General features: G+C 36.3%; 1 protein-coding gene across 3 annotated transcripts; it reads left to right on the plus strand.

Moving 5' to 3' along the window:
* Positions 1-156: 156 nt before the first annotated feature.
* Positions 157-22,694, plus strand: LOC307154155 (cell adhesion molecule CEACAM1-like). Of its 3 annotated transcripts, XM_079898925.1 has the most exons (6): positions 159-402; positions 1,097-1,206; positions 18,903-19,232; positions 19,660-20,001; positions 20,276-20,418; positions 20,982-22,169. In XM_079898925.1, the coding sequence occupies exons 3-6, from the start codon at positions 18,938-18,940 to the stop codon at positions 21,087-21,089; spliced, it is 888 nt and encodes a 295-aa protein (XP_079755051.1). In that variant the 5' UTR covers positions 159-402; positions 1,097-1,206; positions 18,903-18,937; the 3' UTR covers positions 21,090-22,169. The 3 variants fall into 3 exon arrangements, with proteins under 3 accessions (XP_079755050.1, XP_079755051.1, XP_079755052.1); XM_079898924.1 differs by lacking the exon at positions 1,097-1,206 and having other exon boundaries at positions 157-402; positions 20,982-22,694; XM_079898926.1 differs by lacking the exons at positions 159-402; positions 1,097-1,206 and having other exon boundaries at positions 18,916-19,232; positions 20,285-20,418; positions 20,982-21,101.
* The last annotated feature ends 1,539 nt before the right edge of the window (positions 22,695-24,233 follow it).

Genomic DNA, 24,233 nt, shown 5'->3' on the forward strand with positions numbered 1-24,233 from the left:
TCAATTACACCCACGCTCAAAAAATAACTACTGGGTAATTAGTTAGTCAGAGAACACAATGAGTTTTTTTGGCACATGCATTAAGCAGGGAACGCAAATATTTATTTGGATAACTTTAAATAAAACGAGACCGTAATATTGCATCCTATTGTTTTCAATGCCATTTGGATAAGGGTGTTATACGATCTTTCGGACAGCAGGAGGCACTGTCTCGAAAAACGAGGGGTCTGAGAATGCGGGACTCTGGGTGCGGGACTGTAGCTGCAGGCTCCGAGTCTGCTTCATAATGTTGCCTTTAATGGAGAAGAACAGAATGATTTTACGATCAGAATCAAAACGTGCTGCAAATGAACGTCCTTCTCTTTAATTCGCTCTTGGTGATACTGATTTTACTCGACACTGGTAAGAACTTGTTACAATCTCTCCCTGTGTTTTCTGTGACTGCAGTAGTAGCCTAGTATTAGCTTTGGTAGAGTGTGAAAACAGCGCCTACGGTTACAGAATTAAGTTAGATGTAACCAGGGCAGTGGAAATGTGTATTTATTTATTTTTCGCATTCATTATTTGTTTATTTATGTATTTATGTTATTTCCAGAAGTCCAGAAATGTTATGTTTTCTGGCACTGTTCACTTTGCAAGACATGGTCAGTTTTGGAAACAGAAATCATGTCTTTATACAAAGAGGCTACTGTGAACAAACACTTTTTGCCTCTTCTGTTACACATAGGTCTACATCATATCGTAGATCAAATTGTCTGGCAATGAATAGGCTATTTCAGAATCACTGTACCATGATACCATCGATATGATGGACAAAACTGTATTGTAGTTGCGAGTACAACAGAGTCATTTATTCTTGCCTCACTAAATGCCGCAAAGTGTCCTCCTTTTTGGTGTTATGGAAATGGCCACCCTTCACATAAAATAGTGATACAATTTTTTTTTTTTTTTTTTTTTTTTTTTTTTAACCAGTGATTTTAATTGTTTGAAATTTAATGTTTGAAATACGATTTGTAGTGAAAAACAAAACAAAAAACTATTAGCTAATAATTGCGGAGTATAGAAGTATTTCTTATGGTCATCATTTTTTAAACAGAAACGGTGATGCGTTGAACCATAGATATCATATAAAGGCTAGATGGCTCAAGGCGGAGTCACTTCCGGCATCACCGGCGGCCATCTTAGGACAGGGCTCTGTGAATTAAGGTGAGTGAGCAGCACGCACACAAATCCTCTTATCTCGCTGAAATCTGGACGGATTTACAAACGGTTTGGTTTCTTACAAACGTTATTAACGTGGCTATAATTCTGAATGCTTAAATATTTTGAACATAATTATTCATATGTATGCAGTATAATAGCTACATCTCTGACGTTTATAACAAACCAAACCGTTTGAAAATCGGTAGAAAATTGAGCAAGTTATGGTTATTTAAAAGTACATGCACCATGTTATGAGTGAGCGAGCACCCTGTCGTAAGATGGCCGCCGTGTGCGGATGTCGAGCTCCATTGGCCAGCAGCGCGGACGAGCCATCTAGCCTTTATATCAGGGATCAGCAACTCCGGTCCTGGAGGGCCACTGTCCTGCAGAGTTTAGCTTCAGCCCTGATAAAAACTCACCTGCCTGTATCTATCTAGTAATCCTGAAAACACTGATTGCCTTGTTCAGGTGTGTTTAATTAGGGTTGGAACTAAACTCTGCAGGACAGTGGCCCTCCAGGACCGGAGTTGCTGATCCCTGCTTTATATGATATCTATGCGTTGAACACACTGTTCTGATGACGCAAGAGTTGCAACTATGGCAGCTGAGAAGGCCATTCTTTGTGTTCTTTGTGAAGAATTTTCTGATCCTGATGAAGTCGGTATGAATGTGTTAAATACTACAAAATATGCCCGATGTTACAGTTACTGCACTTGCCGCCCAGAACAAAAGAGAACATCCCAATCGAGTGAAGGGATTGCTGAAACTGAAGCAGACATCTTACCTAATTCAGACTAAAACACATCTATTTAGCCTCATATACTGACTTTATTTGTAGTTCATACTGGTTTAATACCCTGTATTTTCTTTCTCATTTTTAGGAAAAGCACTTAATTACCATTGTTTATATCTATACCAATACACTTGCAATGAAGCTAAAATAAACAACTACATCATTATGTTGATATCCTATATTTTTTACAATAAAACTTTCGACAAACATGTCTTCTAATATCCTCAGTTGTTGCGTATATCGAGCTGCATCAAACAAATTTGTAAATTACTTTCCTTGAACCCATTGTGCGAGTTCACTTTAATACCGCGTGCTTTATATACATGTTGCTGCTGATTGGACTGCAGTTCTGACACACCCACCAAACAAGAGAAAACATATCTCAAACCCCGTTGCACACCGGTGCACGCCATTTCCAGGAAACATGACGTTCAACCCAGAAACCGTAGCAAAACGTTGCGCACCGTTTTGAACTTGAACATGCCCCAGATCATTACGCAAATTCTGAAACACATTCCCAACCAATCACAGAGAACGTTCACTGCTGACTCCCCTAAACAGGGCTGCATTCCTCTAAAACATCATAAGCATAAGGCAGAAACCATTTCAAACACTAGATTCTGCGCTTAGTTTAGGATTACGATGCTTTCAGGAGCCCAGAACAGTCCTTGTCTTTTGACAGAGAAGCACTGGGGACTCATGACTTATTTCACAATAAACAAATGGAAAGTGCACATGTAACATTTCTTATAATTAGTTTATGCAATTCAATTTTATTTGACTTATTAAAACTTATTCAACTTTAGAAGTAGCCTACACATGGATAGGCTTACTGCTATATGTTTTGTAGGCTAATTGTTATTAATTATACACAGTCAGAAAAAAAGTGCAATCGTTGTACCTAATATCCAACAACAGCCTGTCACTGGCTTTTTACAGTCTATCACTGTCAGTCACTTTGGAAAATGAACCATTGGTTTACTACAGTTCAACTATTTACTGTAAAACTGCAATAACCACAAATTTACCAAGGTTACCACTGCAGTAACCAAATTTTAACCATGATATTTGTAGTAAAACCATGGTAATAATAATGATAATCAATCAATTTAAAAAAAAAAAAAAAAAAAAAAACTTGGTTACAACAGTTTTACTTGTGTAACACCTACTTGGTTATTTTTTATAAGGGATGACGTGTGGCGGCTAGCCAATAACCGCCCTCCCTGAACCATACACGGACACAAAAATAATATTATAAATTATTTAAATAAATATCACATAATACAAATATGGTAGAAAATCATCTGTGCAAAATATATGTGTTCCCCATATGTCCCTTTTGCCTGGCGAGCTCCAGGCGGGACTTTGTAGAAGTTTAGCCGATTGCTGATTCAAGATATAGCCTAAACGTATATTCAAGATATGACATACAATTTTGCCAATCAACGTTCTCTAATATAATCTTACAAGGGTGCTTATTTCATCGCCCAATGACAAGCCACTGCTAAAATCAGGAATGATCTGTAGCTATGTGGCAGGAAGGGCGTTTCTGTTTTTTTTTTTTTTTTTTTTCATCATTGTTATTGATGGGCATTCTAGCCTATCATCTGTGCTCCTGGGCTTTAAAACAGCATTGCATTTATCGCTCGTCAGGCGTCATGTTTTGAATCACTGCGTCGTTAACGCAGTTCGTCACTGCTTCCTGGAAACCGGATGCGAGCATCCGAGCTGAGACACCGCTTTGCTTTGGAGAGTGTGCTGCTGTCTTCCGCTGCACAAGCTCGTTACGATTGTTATTGTTTGCATGTACTGGATGTGGACGCTGGAGAAGTTGTGAGAACCTGAGTTCCCCTCCAGAGAAAGCTACGTTTCGTTTTCCTCGAGGATCGGGCCCTGTTTATAGGTCCGTAAAGGGCTATAACTGCATTCCAGTCGGGGTGCTCCGTGTTCGTTTACGGCCGCAGTGCTGTCCTGTTTCTGTCCTGTTTCTGTCCTGTTTCGACCCTGTTTCAATTGTTAATTGTCAACTGATTCAACTGCAATCTGTACTTTTCTCTCATTTTAATTTATTTTGATTGTTTATGATTGCTCTCTTATTTGTATTTGATTTTGCTTCTGAAGTTGAACTATCTATTCTTCTCCAATTATTTTCTGAAATAATAGTTTTCTTTAACTTGCTTTATTTTGTTTAAAATTGCTTGACTTGTTTGTTTGATTAATCATTTTGACTGAAGTTTGGTTTGTTTCCTTTATTTATTTATTTTTATATATTTTGCTGCCGTTGATATTCGGGTTTAGTTTCAACTAAGTGTTTATTCCAATTTACTAGTTGTAATATTATTTTGTTTATTTTGAGCATTAATAATCCTTCCAGCTATTAATGTGATTTTCTTTATTTGATTATTTATTTTTTGTATTTGATTATTTCTGTATTTGATGTATATCTTTTGTGTGTGTTAGCAGGGCCTGAGCATCAGGGGCAGAGGATTCTTGTTTGGGTGATGGTATCTTTCTCACCGTGTGCAGTGCTTGGTATTAACATCTTTGTGTGTGTGTGTGTGTGTGTGTGTGTGTGTGTGTGTGCGCGCACAGTGAGGTGCAGTAGTCCTGCATCTGCGGGTGGCATGCTACGACTCTGCCTCTGTGTCTCTCGTCCCTGCCTTGACCTGGTCCTAAACCTTTAGGGGTTCATTGAATTTGAACAAAGTGCCTTATATCCTTTTTATACTGTTCCCTTTTAAGAATTGTCAATAAAAGTTATTTCTGTACGATGACCCATGTCTCTGACTCTATTAGGTGATACGAACCTGTGTGTGCCTTTTGTCTGGGCTTATTCTAATTCTTTGGGTGAAATTCCCAGAGTGGCGTAGTCGGAGTGTGAATGATACAATCTTATTAGTTATAATTATTTAAGAACATGGCTGCACTGTAATTCACTGTATTGTTGCCAAATTCAGTTCGCACATCACTGATGCCCTCATTGTTAAACCACAACGCTTATTTTGGAAAAAAATTTTTTTTTTAATTTTATATACAATTTGCATCTTTTTGATGATTTTTATTATGAAAAATATTCAATAACTTCACTGTAATTCACTCTAGTGTTGCCAAATTCAGTTTATGCATCATTGCTGTCCTAATGGATATATTACAACACTTTCTGGGGAAAATTTTTTTTTTGTATAATCTTATGATTTTTTTATTATTATTACAAATATTCAATAACTTTACTGTTACACTGCATTAATGCCTAATTTAAATACATCACTGATGGGCAGTACTTTGTTGGAGACAAAGTTCAAGTTACTGCTTTTGCAAGAAACAAATACTTTTTGTTTTGTTTTTTAAATGCATGATAAAAGAGCCAATTTTTTTCAGAAATGTTTTATTCTTTATACAAACATGAAAATCTATGAAGACAAAACCTTAAATTTTCTGTATTTTTCTATATTTTCCATAATTGTAAAAACGATTTTTTTTTCTTTCTTTTTTTTTAAGTGTGCATGCTTGTCTCATGGCTACTGCCTATAAGCCAATCAAATGATAGATGCAGGGGGTGACTAAATCAGTAGCCAGTCAGTAGCAACTTTTAATTAATCTCTATCACAGCATGCAGATATCATGCTTCTGATTGGCTAGTGAAGTTGATGACACTCAAATATATATTTCATCACAGCCGGATGAAAACGCTAAATTATCCAAATTGACAGAGTGTGTTTAAGATATAAAAGATTGGATGACGCACAATTTTCTTTTATTAAATCCAGACAAGACAGAGGTAATACTTATCGGTTCAAAAAACCGCCCACAAAACATCTCACAATACAACTTTAACATAGTAGGATGTCCTGTTACTTTATCCTCTACAGTAAAAGACCTGGGTGTTATACTAGACTGCAACTTGTCTTTTGAAAATCATATTTCATATGTTACAAAAACAGCCTTTTTCCACCTTAGAAACATTGCTAAGCTACATAATATGCTATCTGTTTCTGATGCAGAAAAGTTAGTTCATGCATTCATGACCTCGAGACTAGATTACTGTAATGCTTTATTAGCTGGTTGTCCTGCATCCTCAATAAACAAGCAACAGTTAGTCCAAAATGCGGCCGCTAGAGTTCTTACTAGATCAAGAAAATTTGATCATATAACACCAATTTTATCATCACTACATTGGTTACCTATAAAGTTCTGTATTAATTACAAGGTATTGCTACTGACTTATAAAGCCCTAAACGGCTTAGCTCCAGTTTATTTAACGGATCTTATATCGCCCTATAATCCATCGCGCTCTTTAAGATCACTAAATTCGAGGCTTTTGGTCATACCTAGGATATCCAGATCATCCAAAGGAGGGAGATCATTTTCACTTTTAGCTCCAAAACTCTGGAATAGTCTTCCTGATACTGTTCGTTGCTCAGACTCGCTCTCCCAGTTTAAAACTAGATTAAAGACGCATCTCTTCAGCCAGGCATTTATATAATATTTTTAATCTTACAGTTAAATCCGGTCTCTACTTCATAAACGCCAGAGGAGAACTGGCCCCCGACTGAGCCTGGGTTCTCCCAAGGTTTTTTTTTTTCTCCATTAGGTCACCTGATGGAGTTTTTCGGTTCCTTGCCACTGTTGCCTTTGGCTTGCTCAGTTGGGGATACTTCATTTAATTAATCAATTAATCAATTCAACAATACTATTGATCAGCATTACCAAACGTGGATGTTTTACACCAGAAACAAACACTGATGTACTATTTTATTTAATACTGTGAAGCTGCTTTGATACAATCTGTATTGTGAAAAGCGCTATATAAATAAAGTTGACTTGACTTGACTTGACTTGAAGTCTGGTAGAGATAGATTTTTTGTTTTTGTCTGTAAAAACTACATTTGGGAAAGAATCTTTTCATACATTTTGAATCGTCTGACATTTTGTTCTTCAGTCAAGTTCCATCGTTACATGTAAGTAATCTTTTGTTTTTGTAGCCTATGTATCAATGTAGTTAGTTGAATGATTCTTATCTAAGTCCTGTTCAGACTTAGACACAAGTTTTGTCATATCTTAAGTTATTACAGTTTTTCTCGATTGCTTAAACACATTTCTTGAAACTATGCCTCGTATTCTCAAAACTATAAACACAAATCCATAACGTCTCACCCAATTCCCCAAACATCCTATTTTCAGGTCAAAATGAAGCTCTACACTCAAAACCATTCACTCTCGCTGAAAAACCTAACTTTGCCCTCAGACAGGACACACAAGCCATCAAAATCACACACACTACAACATAGTCTAAGACACTGGTGCAATAAATTCAAAACAACATTTCCAAAACTGGAAAGTTATGTTGCTTGTGGTTCCCCCCTCACAAACCTTTTCACATGATGAACACAAAAGACACAACCAGTGGATACATTGGCACATTTTTATTCATACACAGAAAACACACACACACACAAAAAAATATTTTTTTCCTGTTTTACTCTCTTTTTTTTTTACTCTCTCCTCAAATTTTTTTTTAAATATATTTACTTACAGTAAGATGTGTGTGACCAACATATGACAGTAAAAGAGCACACACAAACCATATTCTAATATGGAATTCGAATTGTATTGGAATGGTAAAGAGTGTTGGTACGTGACAGGAGGGCCTCCACTCAAGGATACAATATGATGGACACGTCGAAGAATGTTCCACATATGGTTGAAATACCATCATTTGCCTAGAAAAGATAACATTCTGGGAGTCAAGACTATAAAGGAGAAGAGATGCCCTCCCTTCACTGTCACACTCCACAGCGACTCTGTGTGACTGTACGACTGCTGGCCTTTTCTTGCAAGAAAATACACCTCATCAAAGACTATTGGAAATGTTTGTCTCTTATTCAGTGATAGAATTGTGTTTGCCACCACACCTCCCTGAAGGCTCTCAAGGCGACGGTAAAGCGACTCAAATTTGGCCTTACTCGTAGCCCAGCCTCCCTCATACTCACACCATTGACTAACACATGGGCAACTAGAGTGGCTTGAATTTCATCTGAGACTGCTTGTCTTCTTATCCTTGCCCTTCCTCCTCCTCATTCTTATCCCTCCTCGATCTCTTCCTTCATGTCTTTCTGGATCCATTGTTCCAAAACGCAATAAACTGAGTTGGGCCCTTTTATATATCTATTGAAGGTTCTGATTGATGTGTGTTAAATTTTGACTCTTAGTGTTTCCACCTGGATAATTGTGTGCTAACTGAGCTGAAGCTGTGCTGATTGAGTGAACAATTTTGAATGCTAGTGCTTTCTAAATGACAACATGGTCTAAGCAATGAGAAATGAAGGGATTTGTGTGTAGAGTTTTGCAGTGACAGTTCAACCAATCTGACTCATGTGTCAAAACAGGGAATAGTGTTTATAGTTTAGTGAAATGGGTGTGCTTTTTGATAAATGGCATTATGGTTTTGAAATTTTAGTTCAAAAGCCTGGTTATAGTGTTTAAGCAATCGAGAAAAACTGTAATCAAATTATATACTTGAATCGGGGCTGTCCATCTAATGTTAATTTAGTTAAAAAAACTAAAAAATGAATGCGTTTAACCAATTCAGAGGGAGTGGGAATATTAGATTTAAAGGGAAATTATCTATTGTCATTTGCACGCTCTTAACAAGTTAATGACGAGTGATTGACAATTTCATTGACATTGGCACTTTGTGAAAAGGAGTACCATGAATTGATTGACGTTTCAGCACTTCGTGAACAGGGTCAGCGACCTTAGCATAACACATAAATTACAAACAAAGGAAAAAAAATGTTAGTAAGAAAGCCTTTTTTTTTGTTTTTTCAGTTTTTTTTTATACAGTTCAATGAATAGCAACAATTTGCGAGGCAGTGTCTCGTAAATAGGCATTTCATAAATAACTAATTGTACAATAAAAATAGGAAAATGACTATGTATTAATCATTAATGTACTAAGTGACAAAGTAATTGTCTGGATATTTTAATGAATAATAAAAAGAGTAAATTTAAAATAATTTACTAAATGAGATATTAAACCATCAAAAATAATACAAAAAAGAAAAGAAAACCGAGGTACACCATTAAAAATGCACGAATGCATTGCATTCATAATTAAATAGTGGAATTTAATGTTGAAAATGCATTTTCAAAATAGCTTAAATAAATTACTGGATTCTCAAAATTAAATTTTTGCTCTGCATATTGATAAATACACATGCATTTATATGTATAGGGACATATGATCACCCTTTGTCCCTGCACAGTTATGATTTATTATTATTACATTTGGTATTAACTTATTAATAGGCTTTTTTTGTGGTATCTAAATGATTGTCTGCAACAATAAGGCGATGCTACATATTTTGGGACGTTCTTTCAGCAAATATCAATATGCAATTGTAATCATGTAATGTAATCATGTTGATTACTTGTGAATTTATAAAAAAGATATGTAATTAATCTAATGAATGATTTAATTTGATGGACAGCACTAAATCATTTGTTTAAGTTTTTTTTTAAAGTGCCTACTGTATCTTTACTTACATAGGGCCTACTTGTCTTATTGCCAAAATATTTTACTACACAAACTGACTGTATCTTGGCGAAAAGATTGAAGCTTTGTCTGTTCCTTTTGTCCTAGCTTCGAAAGGTAATTTGAAACAAAATGGGTAGAGTTAAAAAAGGACAGAGAGTACAGAGGAAACACTTGTGTGCAATGGCTGGTGGAATGGATGCTTTGGTCAGAACAATGAAGAGTATTAACATTTCAAAGAGAGAAAGGTTATTCCTCAGAAATCTGGTCTGAACTCTCTCAGACTCTGTTTGGTCAAGAAGATCATAATAAAAACCGTCATTGGCTATGGGTCATGTGGACCACAAATCGAAATGGAATAAGAGATTTGGTTAGTAAAACAGATGAATGATGCTCAGGTAATGGATGAAAAAAACAACTGATTGTAAAACTGAGGAGACATCAGTATGCAACACAGACAAAACTAATGAAGAGAGACAAGTTACAGAATAGTACTAAAGACAGTGGGACAGAAGAAGGAAGGAAGGAAGGAATGAAGTGGTCACTGATGTTGAGGAAGTGTCAGACAAAACTGGCACAGAAGATGAACAACGGAATGTGTCATTGGAGAGCAGAGTCCCATCTGAATGTGGAAAAACAGGGAACAAAAACAATAGAGAAAGATGATAGTGGTTTTAAAGGTGAACTAAGTAACTTTTTTACCTTTACTGAACAGCTTCGGAGTCATTGGAATGGTTACATTACTTATTTTCGGGTTGAATGGTGGTCGTTTCGCACCCCCCTGGTGCCCGTGAGCTGAAAATACGCACTTGCAACTTTGAGCCGGCGGGCCGCCGGCCGCCGCGTCAGGAAGTCTCGCGTGATATCAGGTCTCGCAATGTAAAAAATTGCTTTACGGCCAAAAAAAAATCTGCTAAAATGCTGTCATTAATGCGCTCCCTCACGCTGTCCGAACCCGAATGAAGAAGACGTTTTAAAGAATGTCCCATCTGCTTTGATGTCGTTGATCTACTAGCCTCTGGTGTCTGAGAATCGCCAATGAGTTTTTACAACAGTGTTGTCAAATATCTATTCCGCAGCTGTGGGGGGAGCTCTAGAGTCTTCGTCGTCGGTTATGAACCTGGGTGTGCTCTTTGATACCAATCTTTCATTTGAAAGTCACGTGTCTAGTATCTGTAAAACTGCATTTTTCCATCTTAAAAATATATCTAAATTACGCCATATGCTCTCATTGACAAATGTGGAACAATTAGTTCATGCGTTCATGACCTCAAGGCTAGATTATTGTAATGCTCTACTGGGTGGTTGCCCTGCACGCTTAATAAACAAACTACAGCTAGTTCAAAACGCAGCAGCTCGAGTTCTTACCAGAACCAGGAAGTATGACCATATTAGCCCAGTTCTGTCAAAACTGCATTGGCTCCCTATTAAACATCGCATCAATTTTAAAATATTGCTGATCACTTACAAAGCACTAAATGGTTTAGCTCCGCAGTACTTGAGCGAGCTCTTAACGCATTATAGTCCGTCACGTCTATTACGATCTCAAAATTCCGGCCAGTTGATATACCTAGAATATCAAAGTCGACTGCTGGCGGTAGATCCTTTTCCTATTTAGCACCAAAACTCTGGAACAGTCTTCCTACCATTGTCCGGGAAGCAGACACACTCTGTCAGTTCAAAGCCAGATTAAAGACACATCTCTTTGACCTAGCTTTCACATAATACATTATAGACTTCTATAATTTAATGTTAGGCTGCATATAGTAGGTCAGCCGGAACCGGGAACACTTCCCAAAAATCCTGATGTACTCGTTACATCATGAGAAGAATGGCATCTACGCTAATTTTAGTGTCTTTGTTTATCCCGAGGTTTTCCTGCAGCCTGCCGGATCCAGGCTGTATCCTATGAGAAGGATACAATACTAATGCAATACTAGAGATTGCAGTTAAGGCATGACCATTGGACAGTGAAATGCTCATTGGGTCAGCAGGGTCAGACAAAAACAGGTGGAGAAGAAAAGACACATGTTAACTGCAAAAGAATGAAGAATTAAGGTTAAGAATTAAAGGGACACTATGCAAGTCTGAGTGTTTTTTCTCTACGAGCTCCCCCTAGTGTCTGGTAGTATAATGCTTTCAAACACTCTGTCGTAAAAACAAACTGTTGTCCCTCCCCCCTTGCCACGAGCAACCCAGCTGATCAGCTGTCAACCTAGCTGAGCAAAGGAACCGGCTATTTCAAAACCAGTTATGTCTACCGAGGCAAGTAAAGCAATACTTTCTTTCCAACCGATGGCGATTTTTTTATTTATTGTGTTGTCATGCATACTAGTATTTTTACCGGGAACGAACGATATGAACGAGGCGAACTACTGCTTTCGTGTTTGTTTGTTTTTGGGAGAGTGGGCATGAGCATAAAAAAAATATATATATCGGAGGCTAATATTTGTCTAAAGTTATATTAGCAAGGTCTATAAGTTCATCTGGTAGAATGATGGTTTACCTTTGCTTGTCTAAGAAAACATCAGAACGTTTTTTCTAGCTCGATCATGATATGTGCAACATTTTGCGCGTCTGATATTGCCTACTATCAGACGCGTTGACTTAGTGACATAAAATAAAAGTGTAAGTTACACAAATAAAACCGACAGAGGAACGGCCACACAACTACAGAAATCAAACGTGTTTGCTATGACAATGCTAACATCAAAGTCATAGTATCTAGCGTACTAGTAAGCCCCTAACAGACAGCGATCATAATAAAAACCTTTACAGACAATAGCAAACATCCTGAGGTCGCAATTACTTGAAATTTAAATATTAAACACAGTTTATTCCAAAGATACTTAACTTACAAGTGCAACAGCAGGATCAGCATCCGTTTTGCAGGCTTCTGTTTCTCTCAGTTCTCGCCATTCTGAAAAAGCCGGTCCGATATATTTACTCGAGTCTGACTTCTTGCTCGGTCAGTCTCCCGTTTCCTCTTTCGTTGGTCCTCCGACAAAGATTTCCTAGCTTTCTGCCTCTTTTTTACAGGCTCAGCCTCAGCCATAACTCAATCTATCGTTGCCCTTTGCTTATAGCTAGCCCGCCGGTGCTTGAATAGGGGTGTGTACGTGTGCAGTGCCGTCAAGCAATTCGTTACATCGCAAGACCTGATATCACGCGATACTTCCTGACACCGACCCGCGTCCCAAAGTTGCAAGTGCGTATTTTCCGCTCTCGGGCACCAGGGGGGTGCGAAACCACCACCATTCAACCCGAAATAAGTAATATAACCATTCCACTGACTCCGAAGCTGTTCAGTTAAGGTTAAAAAGTTACCTAGAGCACCTTTAAGTGTGAAACCATCAGGAACCCTTTAGTCTCCAGCGCCACCATTTTCCAGAACTGTAGCCTATCTGGAGTCTCCAGAAGAGCAAGGTGTCAGGATCTCAGAGACTTAATTTAGGCAAATAATCCTAAAAATGTACCCCCTCTTAAAGTCCACATGAAATCAAAATTGACCATATTTACTTTGTTTGCCTAAATTGATCGTTTTGTGGTGAACAATTCATCCATGCAAGTCAATCCACACAAACATTTTTTTTGGCTTCGTAATCTTTAATCAAAATCTGAAAATGCCCCTCCCCTCTGCATTGGAGGACCTTCCCTGATGACGTAGGTTTGACGGCTTGGTTTGGGAAACGCTTAACCACTCCCCTCAAACCGTTAGTCTGCTATGAGCGAGAGATGGAGAGGAGGAGCGCTAGAGTAAAACCCTGCCCTCTGTTCAATATTCCATTACACTGGGAAATGCGTCACAACACTGGAGAAAAGTCGTTTGCAACTTCCGGTTCACGCGGACTTAAATAAAAGTCACAAGCTGAAGTGTATAAAATACATGAAGACAGATTTTTTTATAGGCTTTATAGACAGACAGATTGAGAGTGACTCTTGACCAACACCAGATCCTCTTGTACCACTGTTTGAAGAATTCATCTTCCAGAATCTGACAGTACATTTTGGAGTTTATTTTTAGTCCATCTCTGCAAAACGGACTTCAGGGTAGGAGATGAACTAAAAATAAACTCCCAAAACTTACTGTCAGATTCTGGAAGATGAATTCTTCAAACAGTGGTTGAAGAGGATGTGGTGCTGGTCCTTTAAATGTACCATAAATTCGATATTTGTTACTTAGTCGAGAAGTGAAGATAAGTATCCTCAGCTGAACAGAGCTGATCACACTTGTTCTGTAAAAAAAAAAAAAAAGTAGGATAACAGTGAAAATTGTTACAGTTTTACATTTAAAATGTATAGACATTTTAAGAAAGAAATGATTTACCTGTTGAGAATGTGCTGACAGTTTGTCTTGAGCTGTAGAAAATCATTAATGAGGTGGCTTTGACACCTTTGGATTGATGGTCCCTATTCATGTAAAGATTTGAGCCTTAATGGAATGGTAAAATTATATGCATTTTTTTTTTCAACAGTATCTTCATGCCCTTTCAAACCACATTTTTGTGGCTGATCCTATGCAAGGGTCAAACGAAGTGAAGGACTCCAAAAAACCTGCTACAAATTTGGGTAATATAAGATGGATTATGGAAACTATTGGGAAAGTTATTAAAAATGGAAATGCAAATAAAAAAATCCCTAAAATTGTTCTTTTTAGAGAGTATTTCAAGATGCGACGGAATAGACTTGGAAAGGAGGACTGGGTTAACATCAAGGGACAGCCTGGAAAGATGTATACTTATTACAAACTTAACAGTTCATGTGTATATATATATAACATTTATTTTAGTTTCAAACACTGACTTATGTTCTTTCTGTGGAAATAAAGACCTCCCAAAAACTGTGGATGCTGTTTGGGTGAGATTTATACTTTAATTGTTTTAAAATGTACAGTAAATAATGTAGTGGATAATATGTAAAACATCTGGAGTGAAATTCCATGGGTTATTTTATAATCATTTATTATTGTAACACTTTTATGCATTATAGGATTCCTAAAGCAAACATTTTCTTCATATAATTGACATATTTATCCCCTTATAGAATTAGTGTGGAACTTGTGCGAGATGGTTTCACATACGATGTCTTGAGAGCAGCACAAATACCAAGCAAAGATATCCCTTGGTATTGTGCTATGTGCAAAGCAAGTTAAGAGGCCGTAGGAGAGTTTGACAATATCTCTTGTCATTGACTATATTTGGCTCTATAGAAAATGTCCCAGGATTATGCAAAGGTTGTACTATAACGAGCAAGATTACATGTGTGGCGAAAAAAGTTGATGGTTTATAAGTAGTGAAGTTTAAATCACAGTGAAATCTTTGTTATTTTTTTTTTCATCTTTGTTATTTTTCACAATAAAACAATTTCTCAAAATAAGTTTTGTAGTATAACCATCAGGACAGCAGTGATGTGTGAACTTTGGCAACAATACAGTGAATTACAGTGAAGTTATTGAATATTTTACATAATAAAAATCATCAAAAAGATACATTTACAATTTTATATACAATTTAAAATACATTTTTCCCCAAATAAGTGTTGTAGTATAACCATCAGGACAGCAGTGATGTGTGAACTGAATTTGGCAACAATACAGTGAATTACAGTGAAGTTATTGAATATGTTTCATAAAAATCATAAAAATTATACATTTACAATTGTATATACAACTTAAAATACATTTTCCCCAAAAAGTGTTGTAATATATCCATCAGGACAGCAATGATGCATAAACGGAATTTGGCAACACTAGAGTGAATACCAGTGAAGTTATTGAATATTTTTCATAATAAAAATCATCAAAAAGATACATTTACAATTGTATATAAAAAAAAAAAAAAAAAAAAATATATATATATATATATATATATATATATATATATATATATATATATATATATATATATATATATATATATTTTTTTTTTTTTTTAAATCAGGGCATCAGTGATGTGCGAACTGAATTTGGCAACAATACAGTGAATTACAGTGCAGCTATTGAATATTTTTCATAAATAATAATCATAAAAATTATGCAAAAAGATATTTGTACAAAATAAGTGTTGTAGTATAACCATCAGGACAGCAGTGATGTGTAAACTGAATTTGATGACACTATAGTGTGTGACAGTGAAGTTATTGACTGTTTTCGCGCTTTTCGGGTTTTGCACTTTGCAGACGGTCCCTTCTGTCTCTCAGCCGCTTGCGCATAACATGCATTTTTTCCACTGCGAGGGAAAGCTCGTTTTGAGGAAAATTAGGTTATAGCTGCTTGTCTACATTACTACGATTGATTAGTTATTGACCCGGGAAGTTCGAATCTGTGAATTTACTACCAACTTTACTCAACTCTACTCAACTCGTTTAGTTATATAGTTCTTTTTACAATACAGATTGTTTCAGTGGCAGCTTTACAGTGAAAACAGGAAAATAATGCAGCAAAGTTTGTTCATGCTGTACAGCAGATCTAGAAGAAAATAGCTTCATAGTCCATCTTAAGTTAGTTCAGGGATAGTTCATTTTTCTAGTAAAAAAATATATAATTTAGTTCATTTAGTGTCTGTATACAGCCACTCAGGAGAAAACTGTGATGTCATCGCCAACTCAAGGTGTCAATGCAGGCACATCAATATTATTGATGAAAATTAAATGTTCCCAACTAAGCAAGCCAAAAGCCAAAGTCTACAGTCAACAAAATTGACTCTGTAAAATCAATACTCCAATGTCCGTTTGAGAAGAGAAGAGGCAGAAAAACTAAAGGTAAAAGAGCTGGACCCAGACCAACATGCAGGTTTTTTCACCACACTGATTTATTTATTTAGGTAACACTTTACATAATAAGGTCTCATTTTTCAACACTTGATAATGTATTAACTATCATGAATTAATAATTAGCAGTACCTACATTTGTTACAGAATTTATTATTGTTTCTTAATGTTAGTTAATAAAAATCCAGTTGTTAATTGTTCATGTTACTTCACAGTGCATTAATGTTGAAATAAGATTAGAAATGCTGAAGAAGTATTGTTCATTCTCAGTTCATGTTAACTAAAGTAGTTCACTAATGTTAACTAATAAAACTTTATTGTAAAGTGTTACTGGTTTCGTGTACATAGTTGTCCTCTGTCTCATTTGTTTAAATCAGTCATGGAGGTATCCAAAATTAAAAAATTAAAAAAAATTAAATTAACTAACCATAGCTGTTTTTATGAATAACCAGAAGTCAAGGTCAAGCAGATGTTCTTTAACTTTGCCAGTTCTGCAACTGAAATTGTTTGATATGCCACAGCCCCACCTATACAATTATTCACCAGCCGCCACTGCGTCAAAGCTACACATTTGTACCATATCTGAATCGGTACTTGTCGTATGGTACTAATATGCACAGTTTAGGGGTAGAGAACATACAAAGGTGTACCTATGAGGTTACTGCCCCTGTGAGAAGCTAAAGGTAAAACATTTTATAGCACTTTTTTGACAGTGTAAACAATAACATAATGTAATAATTTACAGTTAAGGCTTATTGAATGTTAAAAAATGACTTTCAAGTATGCTAAGTGGGCATAATAACCCATAATAAAAAAAAAATATTCTTGCAAGTCATTTTTTAAAGATCAGTTTGCAAGTTCAAAGGTATGCAAGTTCTAATGCATGCTTTTAAATGTGAAAAGTGTCGGTATCAATATCTGTGAGACTGGCCCTGTATTTACTTGGTTTCGTATTTCTTGCCCCTACAAGACAGACACATTGATTGGCACGTTTTTCGCTTGATATTTGAGAACTGCCCAACTCAACTTCCATATGAATGAATTGAAAACTAATGCTCACTCTGCTTCGTGCCATCAGAAACTCGCCTTCGTTAATTTTGACCTGTATAACCTTGTAAACGGTGCTATAAACCCGTATAACCTTGTAAATCATAGCTGTTTTTGTGAATAACCAGAGGTCAAAATTGTTGGGGTTGTGTAACAGGTAAATTTACAGAATTTGAATGATCAAACACTGGCATCACTATATAAATTCGAAATTGAATATTGATTAATACTTATTAAAGCTACAAAAGTGATTCAGTCAAGAGCAGTGAGTGATTTTTACTTTGTTTTTGTTATCTGGTGCTCTTCGCTTGTTGGTCAAAAATGACTGAAATTTGTTTGTTTTTTCCAATGAAATGAATGTACTATATTTCAGTTCGATAATGCTTTTTATTTAATATTTTGTATTTTTAGGGGATTTCATGGTACTAGACCAACTGTCGTAAATCTTGAATGCTTTAGGGCACAGATTTTTTTTAAGAGAAACATCTCTTTTCAAAGACGACACTAAGTGTAAAAAGTTTTAAAAAGTGAACTTGAAAAAAGTTACAGAATTTTACGTTTATTGTTATGAAAAATTAGACGGATTTCTCAAAAAATGAGCTTTCAGAAAAGATTTTGTTTGGCCGCAGTACCAAACGTTTTCACTATGGAATTCGTCTCCCATTCATTTCCCACACGGAGCACAAGTGTGACTATTTTTTTTCAGGACCATTTAACCTGTTCGAATCATATCCATGAATTTTTGTGTGCTCACATAGCAAGTGCCAAAACCTTTACCAAGTTTCGTATCATTCTGATGAAGAAAAAACATAAATATGTAACATTTTTCCGCCAAAGTACCAGCTGTATGTAATAGCCTACTATATACACTAAAGAATAAAAGTACTGTAATATGTCTGCAGATATGTACATATAGAAAACATGCTGTTCACAGTTTTTTCTAATAAAAATAATGCGACAGCCATTTATTCTTCATTGAAATGTGCGTTCTGTGTCAGAATGTCTGTTTATGTACTATGCCAATTTACCCTATAGTATTTCGACACCTCGGGTTGCCAGTTGGCGGAAAACACATCATATATTGCAGCCATGGAAGCCATGAACAAACTGTGTCAGAGATCACAGATCCTACCCGACCTAAAAAGCCTCAGTATCAATAGAGAGCCGCTTCACAGATGCGCCAGTACATACATTATCTTTTTTTCTTCTTCTTTTTTTTCTTAGTGCGCTTGAATGGTTTAATAGCACTTGAATGAATTATATAGCATCATCATATAATGTAACGCTAGCCCAAAGGATGCCAGGACAAAACAGATGCTGCATTAACTGCGTTAAATATCTGTAACAAGTTAAACAAATAAATTGCATTCTTTAAAGTGTTGATTTTGAGAGCCTTAGTTGATGTATTTTACATCAGCTGATCAAATGTAGCTTGAATGTAATGTTAGAAAAGCTTCTGCCAAATTAAAATGTAATGTTGCTATGCTAAACACTATTTATGTGGGAGATTCAAATCACAGGATTAAAAATATGTAGAAAAACTGTTCATTTCTATAGGTGTGTCTGGTGTTGGATCAGAAGAAGTGTCAGTGATGGAGGGAGACTCAGTCACTTTATACACTGGTGTTAAAACAAACCAACAAGAAGATATTAAATGGTATTTTAATGACATTCGCATCGCTCAAATCAATGGAGATCTCAACCTGACCTGTACAGATGTTCAGTGTAATGAAGGCACTGAGAGATTCAGAAACAGACTGAAGCTGGATCATCAGACTGGATCTCTGACCGTCACAAATATCAACACAACACACTCTGGAGAATATGAGTTAAAGATCATCAGCAGCATCAGCATCAGTGGAAATATCTTCAATGTTACTGTTCATGGTGAGTTAGTGAATGTTTAAATGCAGTTTATATATGTTTAAGCTATATTGTTAATTTGCTTGATTTTTTCCCCAATGATATTCGGTTATTTTCTTCTTTTTTTCCCCTCAGTTATAATTCTTACAATATTACAGTTTTTCCATGGACAAGTTGTTAGTTTTAACAGTTCATTTTGTTCATAGGAAGCTGCAGTTGAGCTCAGAGGGAGATGACAGCGTTTAATCACACATCTCTGATCAGCTTCTGTTATTATCTGTTTAAATGAGGATTTAATGTAAAATATGTAAAATGGGTTTAAGTAAAAAACAAATAGTTTCTTTTCAGATCGAAAGTTAAGAAAGGGCTTATGCAATTTCATTCGTTCTCTCATGTTGTGGCATTTGTTGTTTTCATCTAGAATGTAATCAACTGTTGGTTTGTGTTTCAGATGTTTCTGCTGCTGAACGAGATGAAGTGAAGAGAAAGTCAGTGAAGGAGGGAGAATCTGTTACTTTTTATCCTGGTGGAATAAAAAACACAAATGATGTGATGACATGGTATTTTAATGACACACTCATCGCTGAAATCACTGGAGATCAGAGTAAGATCTGTACAGATGATCAGTGTAAAGAGAGATTCAGAGACAGACTGAAGCTGGATCATCAGACTGGATCTCTGACCATCACAAACACCAGAAACACAGACTCTGGAGAATATAAACTACTGATCATCATCAACAACAGCAGCTTCAGCATCAGCAGAGTGAAGAGATTCAATCTTTCTGTCATTGGTGAGAATATATAATTTTATTCAATGCATTTTCCTTTGAGGAATTAAAAAAAACAGTTAAATATTTTTAAATCAACTCAGTAAATGTTGAGTTGTGGCCTTTTTGGAGCTTTGCCCAATAACATTTTGACTAATGTTATTAACTTGATAACTTGAAAAATGCATAATATTTGTTTTCTAGTGAACGCTGCTGTTTCCTGTTGATACAGCTGATGATCAACATAGAAGGGTCTGAAGTAAAAATAACAATATTATATATGTCTGTTTCTCTGTAGATGTTCCAGGTTCAGGTCTGTCTTCAGGAGCTGTAGCAGGAATAGTTGTTGGTGTTCTGCTGGTGTTTGCTGCTGCTGCTGCTGTAACTGCTGCTGTGATTTACTATCGCCACCACAGGACCTATACACCAGCAGCACAGAGTGTAAGTATTACATACAGCTGAATTAACAAGATATATGACATTTACTGTACAAAAACAAAGGTTAACATAAATATAAATAAAATGTAATAAATGTAAATGTGAAATGTTATCTTTTTTGCTCTTTACTTTTATTTTTTGTATTTTTAACAGTACTTAAGCAGATATTCACTGGTTAAACAGTCAAAACAATCAAAAACACCAATAACTCCCAAATAAACATTTTGTACAGTTTGTGTTTGTGTAACTGAAGCATCAATCCTTCTCATCACTGAAACTGTCACGTTTTGGGTTTCGTTTCTTGTTTTTTTTTATCATTGTCATGTTTCTGTCTTGTTAATGTGATTCCCTGTTTGTCATGTGATCCTGCCATGTGTCTTGGTCAGTTCTTATCGTTGCACTGTTGTGGTTGTTCCATTCCCGAGTCTTGTTCCTGTTCCTGAGTCTGAGTTTGTATTTGTGAAGTTTTGAGTTTATTTAATAAAAGACTGCTGCACTTGGATCCTGTTTCCTCCTCTGCTTCAACCCAATGTAACAGTAACCTGTGAATCTGTGTTTTCTTACAGGAGGATGATGCTGACAATAACCCACAACCTGATCCCAATGACATTCAGGAGGGTAATAATGATAACCCACCACATGATCCCAATGTCATTCCTTTGGAGGACATGTAACATCTTTAAATCAGACTCAGGCCGAGGCTCCCAATAAAACAATGTAACATCATTAGTACATTGAAATGGACACTGAAGAGAATTTGGAAATGATGGAGAGAAGATCAGCTGAAACTCTCTAATTGTCACGATTCCAAGATTTCAGTGGTCGGTACCAATACCTGTGAATACCTTCAGAAATCCCTTTAAAGGAATACATGTGAATTAAACGTGTCACAATGACCTTCATCATCACAGTACTAATGCCTATCTAGTGCAAGGGATTCATCAACATGCTGATAGAGGACTGACGGGACGCTGCAGGCACAGGATGGTTCTGTCGGGAGTCATTTGCACCTCAATGACACCTCCCTTCACAGGACATACAGTACTGTATATGCTTTCAACTACATACTGTTTATCTACTAGTGTGTTCTAACATGCAACTATGCCATGTTTAGTCTCATCTGTCAGCTTATAAACTGAACTGAATGGTTATGAATGTAATATAGGTCTTAAAGTATCCTAAGGTAAAATAGGTAGTATTGCTTAAACATGCATTGAGGAGGATATGTTAATGATCTTCTCCCCCTCTTGATCACCACACATTTGCCATACCTAGACAGTAACATAGTGTTGTCCCAGATCCATTGCTGTCTGGATATCTTTTGGTTTCGTGTCAGTCGGTTTTGGTGTTTAACATGTTTAATTCACATGTTTCACATAATTCACATGTTTAACAATGCTTTACTCAGGGTATATGAAGGAAAGATAACTTGATCTGGGAGAAAGGCTTTAACCCTGTCACTCCCGCTCACCGGTGCGTAACCTCACACTGTGAGAGAGGCTTTTACAGCCTCTTCTGCACGACAGTGCTTTATTTGTTACAACTAAGTTTTCTATACAGTAAGTTGTTCCATTCTTCTGTCTGTATTTAAACATGTAACCTAAACAACTTTACCTGCTTTAAAGGCTTTGAGAATCTTTTCTTTTACACTGATAATGTTGAAAGCTAAAGTGATTGTAACTTTTGTTATCTAATGTTCAAGTTAAATCATGTTTTCCTATTATAAAGACTTTTACCTTTAAAGAATAAAGGTCATTTATTCTCATTCTTCATTCAGGGGTAAAGGAAGTTCAGAATACGTGAGTGATATACTGTATACTGTTACTACATACCTGATCTGACCTTATTTGTTCTGTTGTATTTATTTGTGCTATTTTGTTTATGTATTTATTTATTTATTTATTAAATTATTGGGGCAAGTGAAAATTTTGGAAGGGCAAGTAGGCCTTACCATAAACTCTTTAGCGTTGAGCACTGTGTTTATATAGAGTCCCCTAAAGGGGTGGTTGATTATGATTTCACTTTTCTAACTTTAGTAAGTGTGTTGCTGTTTGATCATAAACAACATCTGCAAAGTTACAATGCTCAAAGTTCAAAGCAAAGGGAGATATTTGCTTTTAAAGAAATAGCTTTTTTAAGGACTAGTTAGTGACATCACCAACCCTAGAATTTACATAAACCCCACCCCTGGAACTCAATTTATAGATACTCGATATCAAGATAGAATATGCTAATCAGTGACTAGATAACTACACATAAGCTAAATAAATTCATCAACTAACAATTCAGAAATGTCCTGTTGCTTCTACGTGTTGTCACTTCTTCTTGAGTATCTCCATCATTGTCTGACTCCGGTTTGAACATAAAGGCTAAAAGTTTTTGAAATTTTCAGTGCATGTCTGTGTGAGTGCAAACTGTTGAAGCTCCGCCCTCTGTGCCGGGAGCAGCAGCTCATTTGCATTTAAAGGAACAGTGCTCACCTTTTAAAATGCTATATAAAAATATCTGTGGGGTATTTTGATATAGAACTTCACATACACACTCTGGGGACATCAATGACTTATTTTACATCTTGTAAAAAGGGCATTATACCACCCCTTTAAGACATGCTGCTTTTGTTATAAAATAAAGTTACAACATTTGTTACAGTGAAAAAAATAATAATGTTAAAACCCCGGTCCACCAGGATTGTCACTTGGCCCACCTTATATCTGAAAGCTGGAGCCGAGCTTGGTCCCAAACGCTGCATCCCTTGATGGACGCAAAGGTCAGACTGAGTGTTTTTAAAATGAGGCGCTCTATAGCCTAAGGCTATGTTCACACTTAGCGTCCTTTTTGACCAGAAAAAGTTGACAACGGCGTTTTTTTAGCAAAAAAAAAAAAAAAAAAACGCTGGTAGCGTTCGGTTACAAATAGCAGCCGAGCGCGTCTTTTGTTGCTATAACAACAGCTGCAACAGTAGCCTAGTGCTGTGTGATGCAAAAAATGTCGAGAAAGAGAAAGTTGGCTCTTGCGTTGGCTTTTGAAGTTACCGGGGAGGAGAATGTCGGTTCACAAAGACATTATACGGGGGAAGGAAACTGTATGGTGCTTACAACAATTTAGTCCAGGAGCTCCGGTTGGATGATGCACGGTTGTGGCATATATTTTCTTGTTGTTCTTGTTGTTATGGAAACGACAGGTCTCGCTACTCGCTTGTCATTGGTCAGCTGTCAAAAAGGCGCTTGACGTAGGGCGTTCTTTTCAGAAAAGTTCAACTTTTTTCAACTTAAAAAAGACGCTCTGAGCTGCAGAAAAAGACGCCGGCGGTGGGGTCTAAAAAAGCGCTCAGGACTTTTTTGAAAAAACGGTTTACTCCATAGGGTTATAATGTAGAACAGACGCTGGCAGTTTGAAAAAAGACGCTAAGTGTGAACATAGCCTAAGGAGGATTGTTTTTGTTGTTGTCGCCTAGCAACTGTAACATCTTCTGTTGATGAGTGGCAGTAACATTTGTAGAGTTTTTTTTTAAGTATATTCTAAATATATTCACCATAATAAAGAGTATAACTATAAATATATTATATACGAGTATATAACTATAATTAGCTGGATCAGGTGTGTGTTTAATTAACCCCTTCCCCATCACCCCCAATTTTGGCAAGTGGTGCATACATGAAATGCCCAAAATAAAAAGGTTACTGCTCATAAGTAATTCTGAATAGAAACATAACACACTTACATTTAGAAAGCCAACACTTGAGAGTTTATAGTTCAAGACTAAAAATTAACCAGACTGTTATTAATATTGAGATATATAAGCTCAAACATATTTTGAA

Source organism: Squalius cephalus, assembly GCF_949319135.1.
Source record: "Squalius cephalus genome assembly, contig: scaffold_126, whole genome shotgun sequence".
In the NCBI taxonomy this organism is placed as follows: Eukaryota; Metazoa; Chordata; class Actinopteri; order Cypriniformes; family Leuciscidae; genus Squalius; species Squalius cephalus.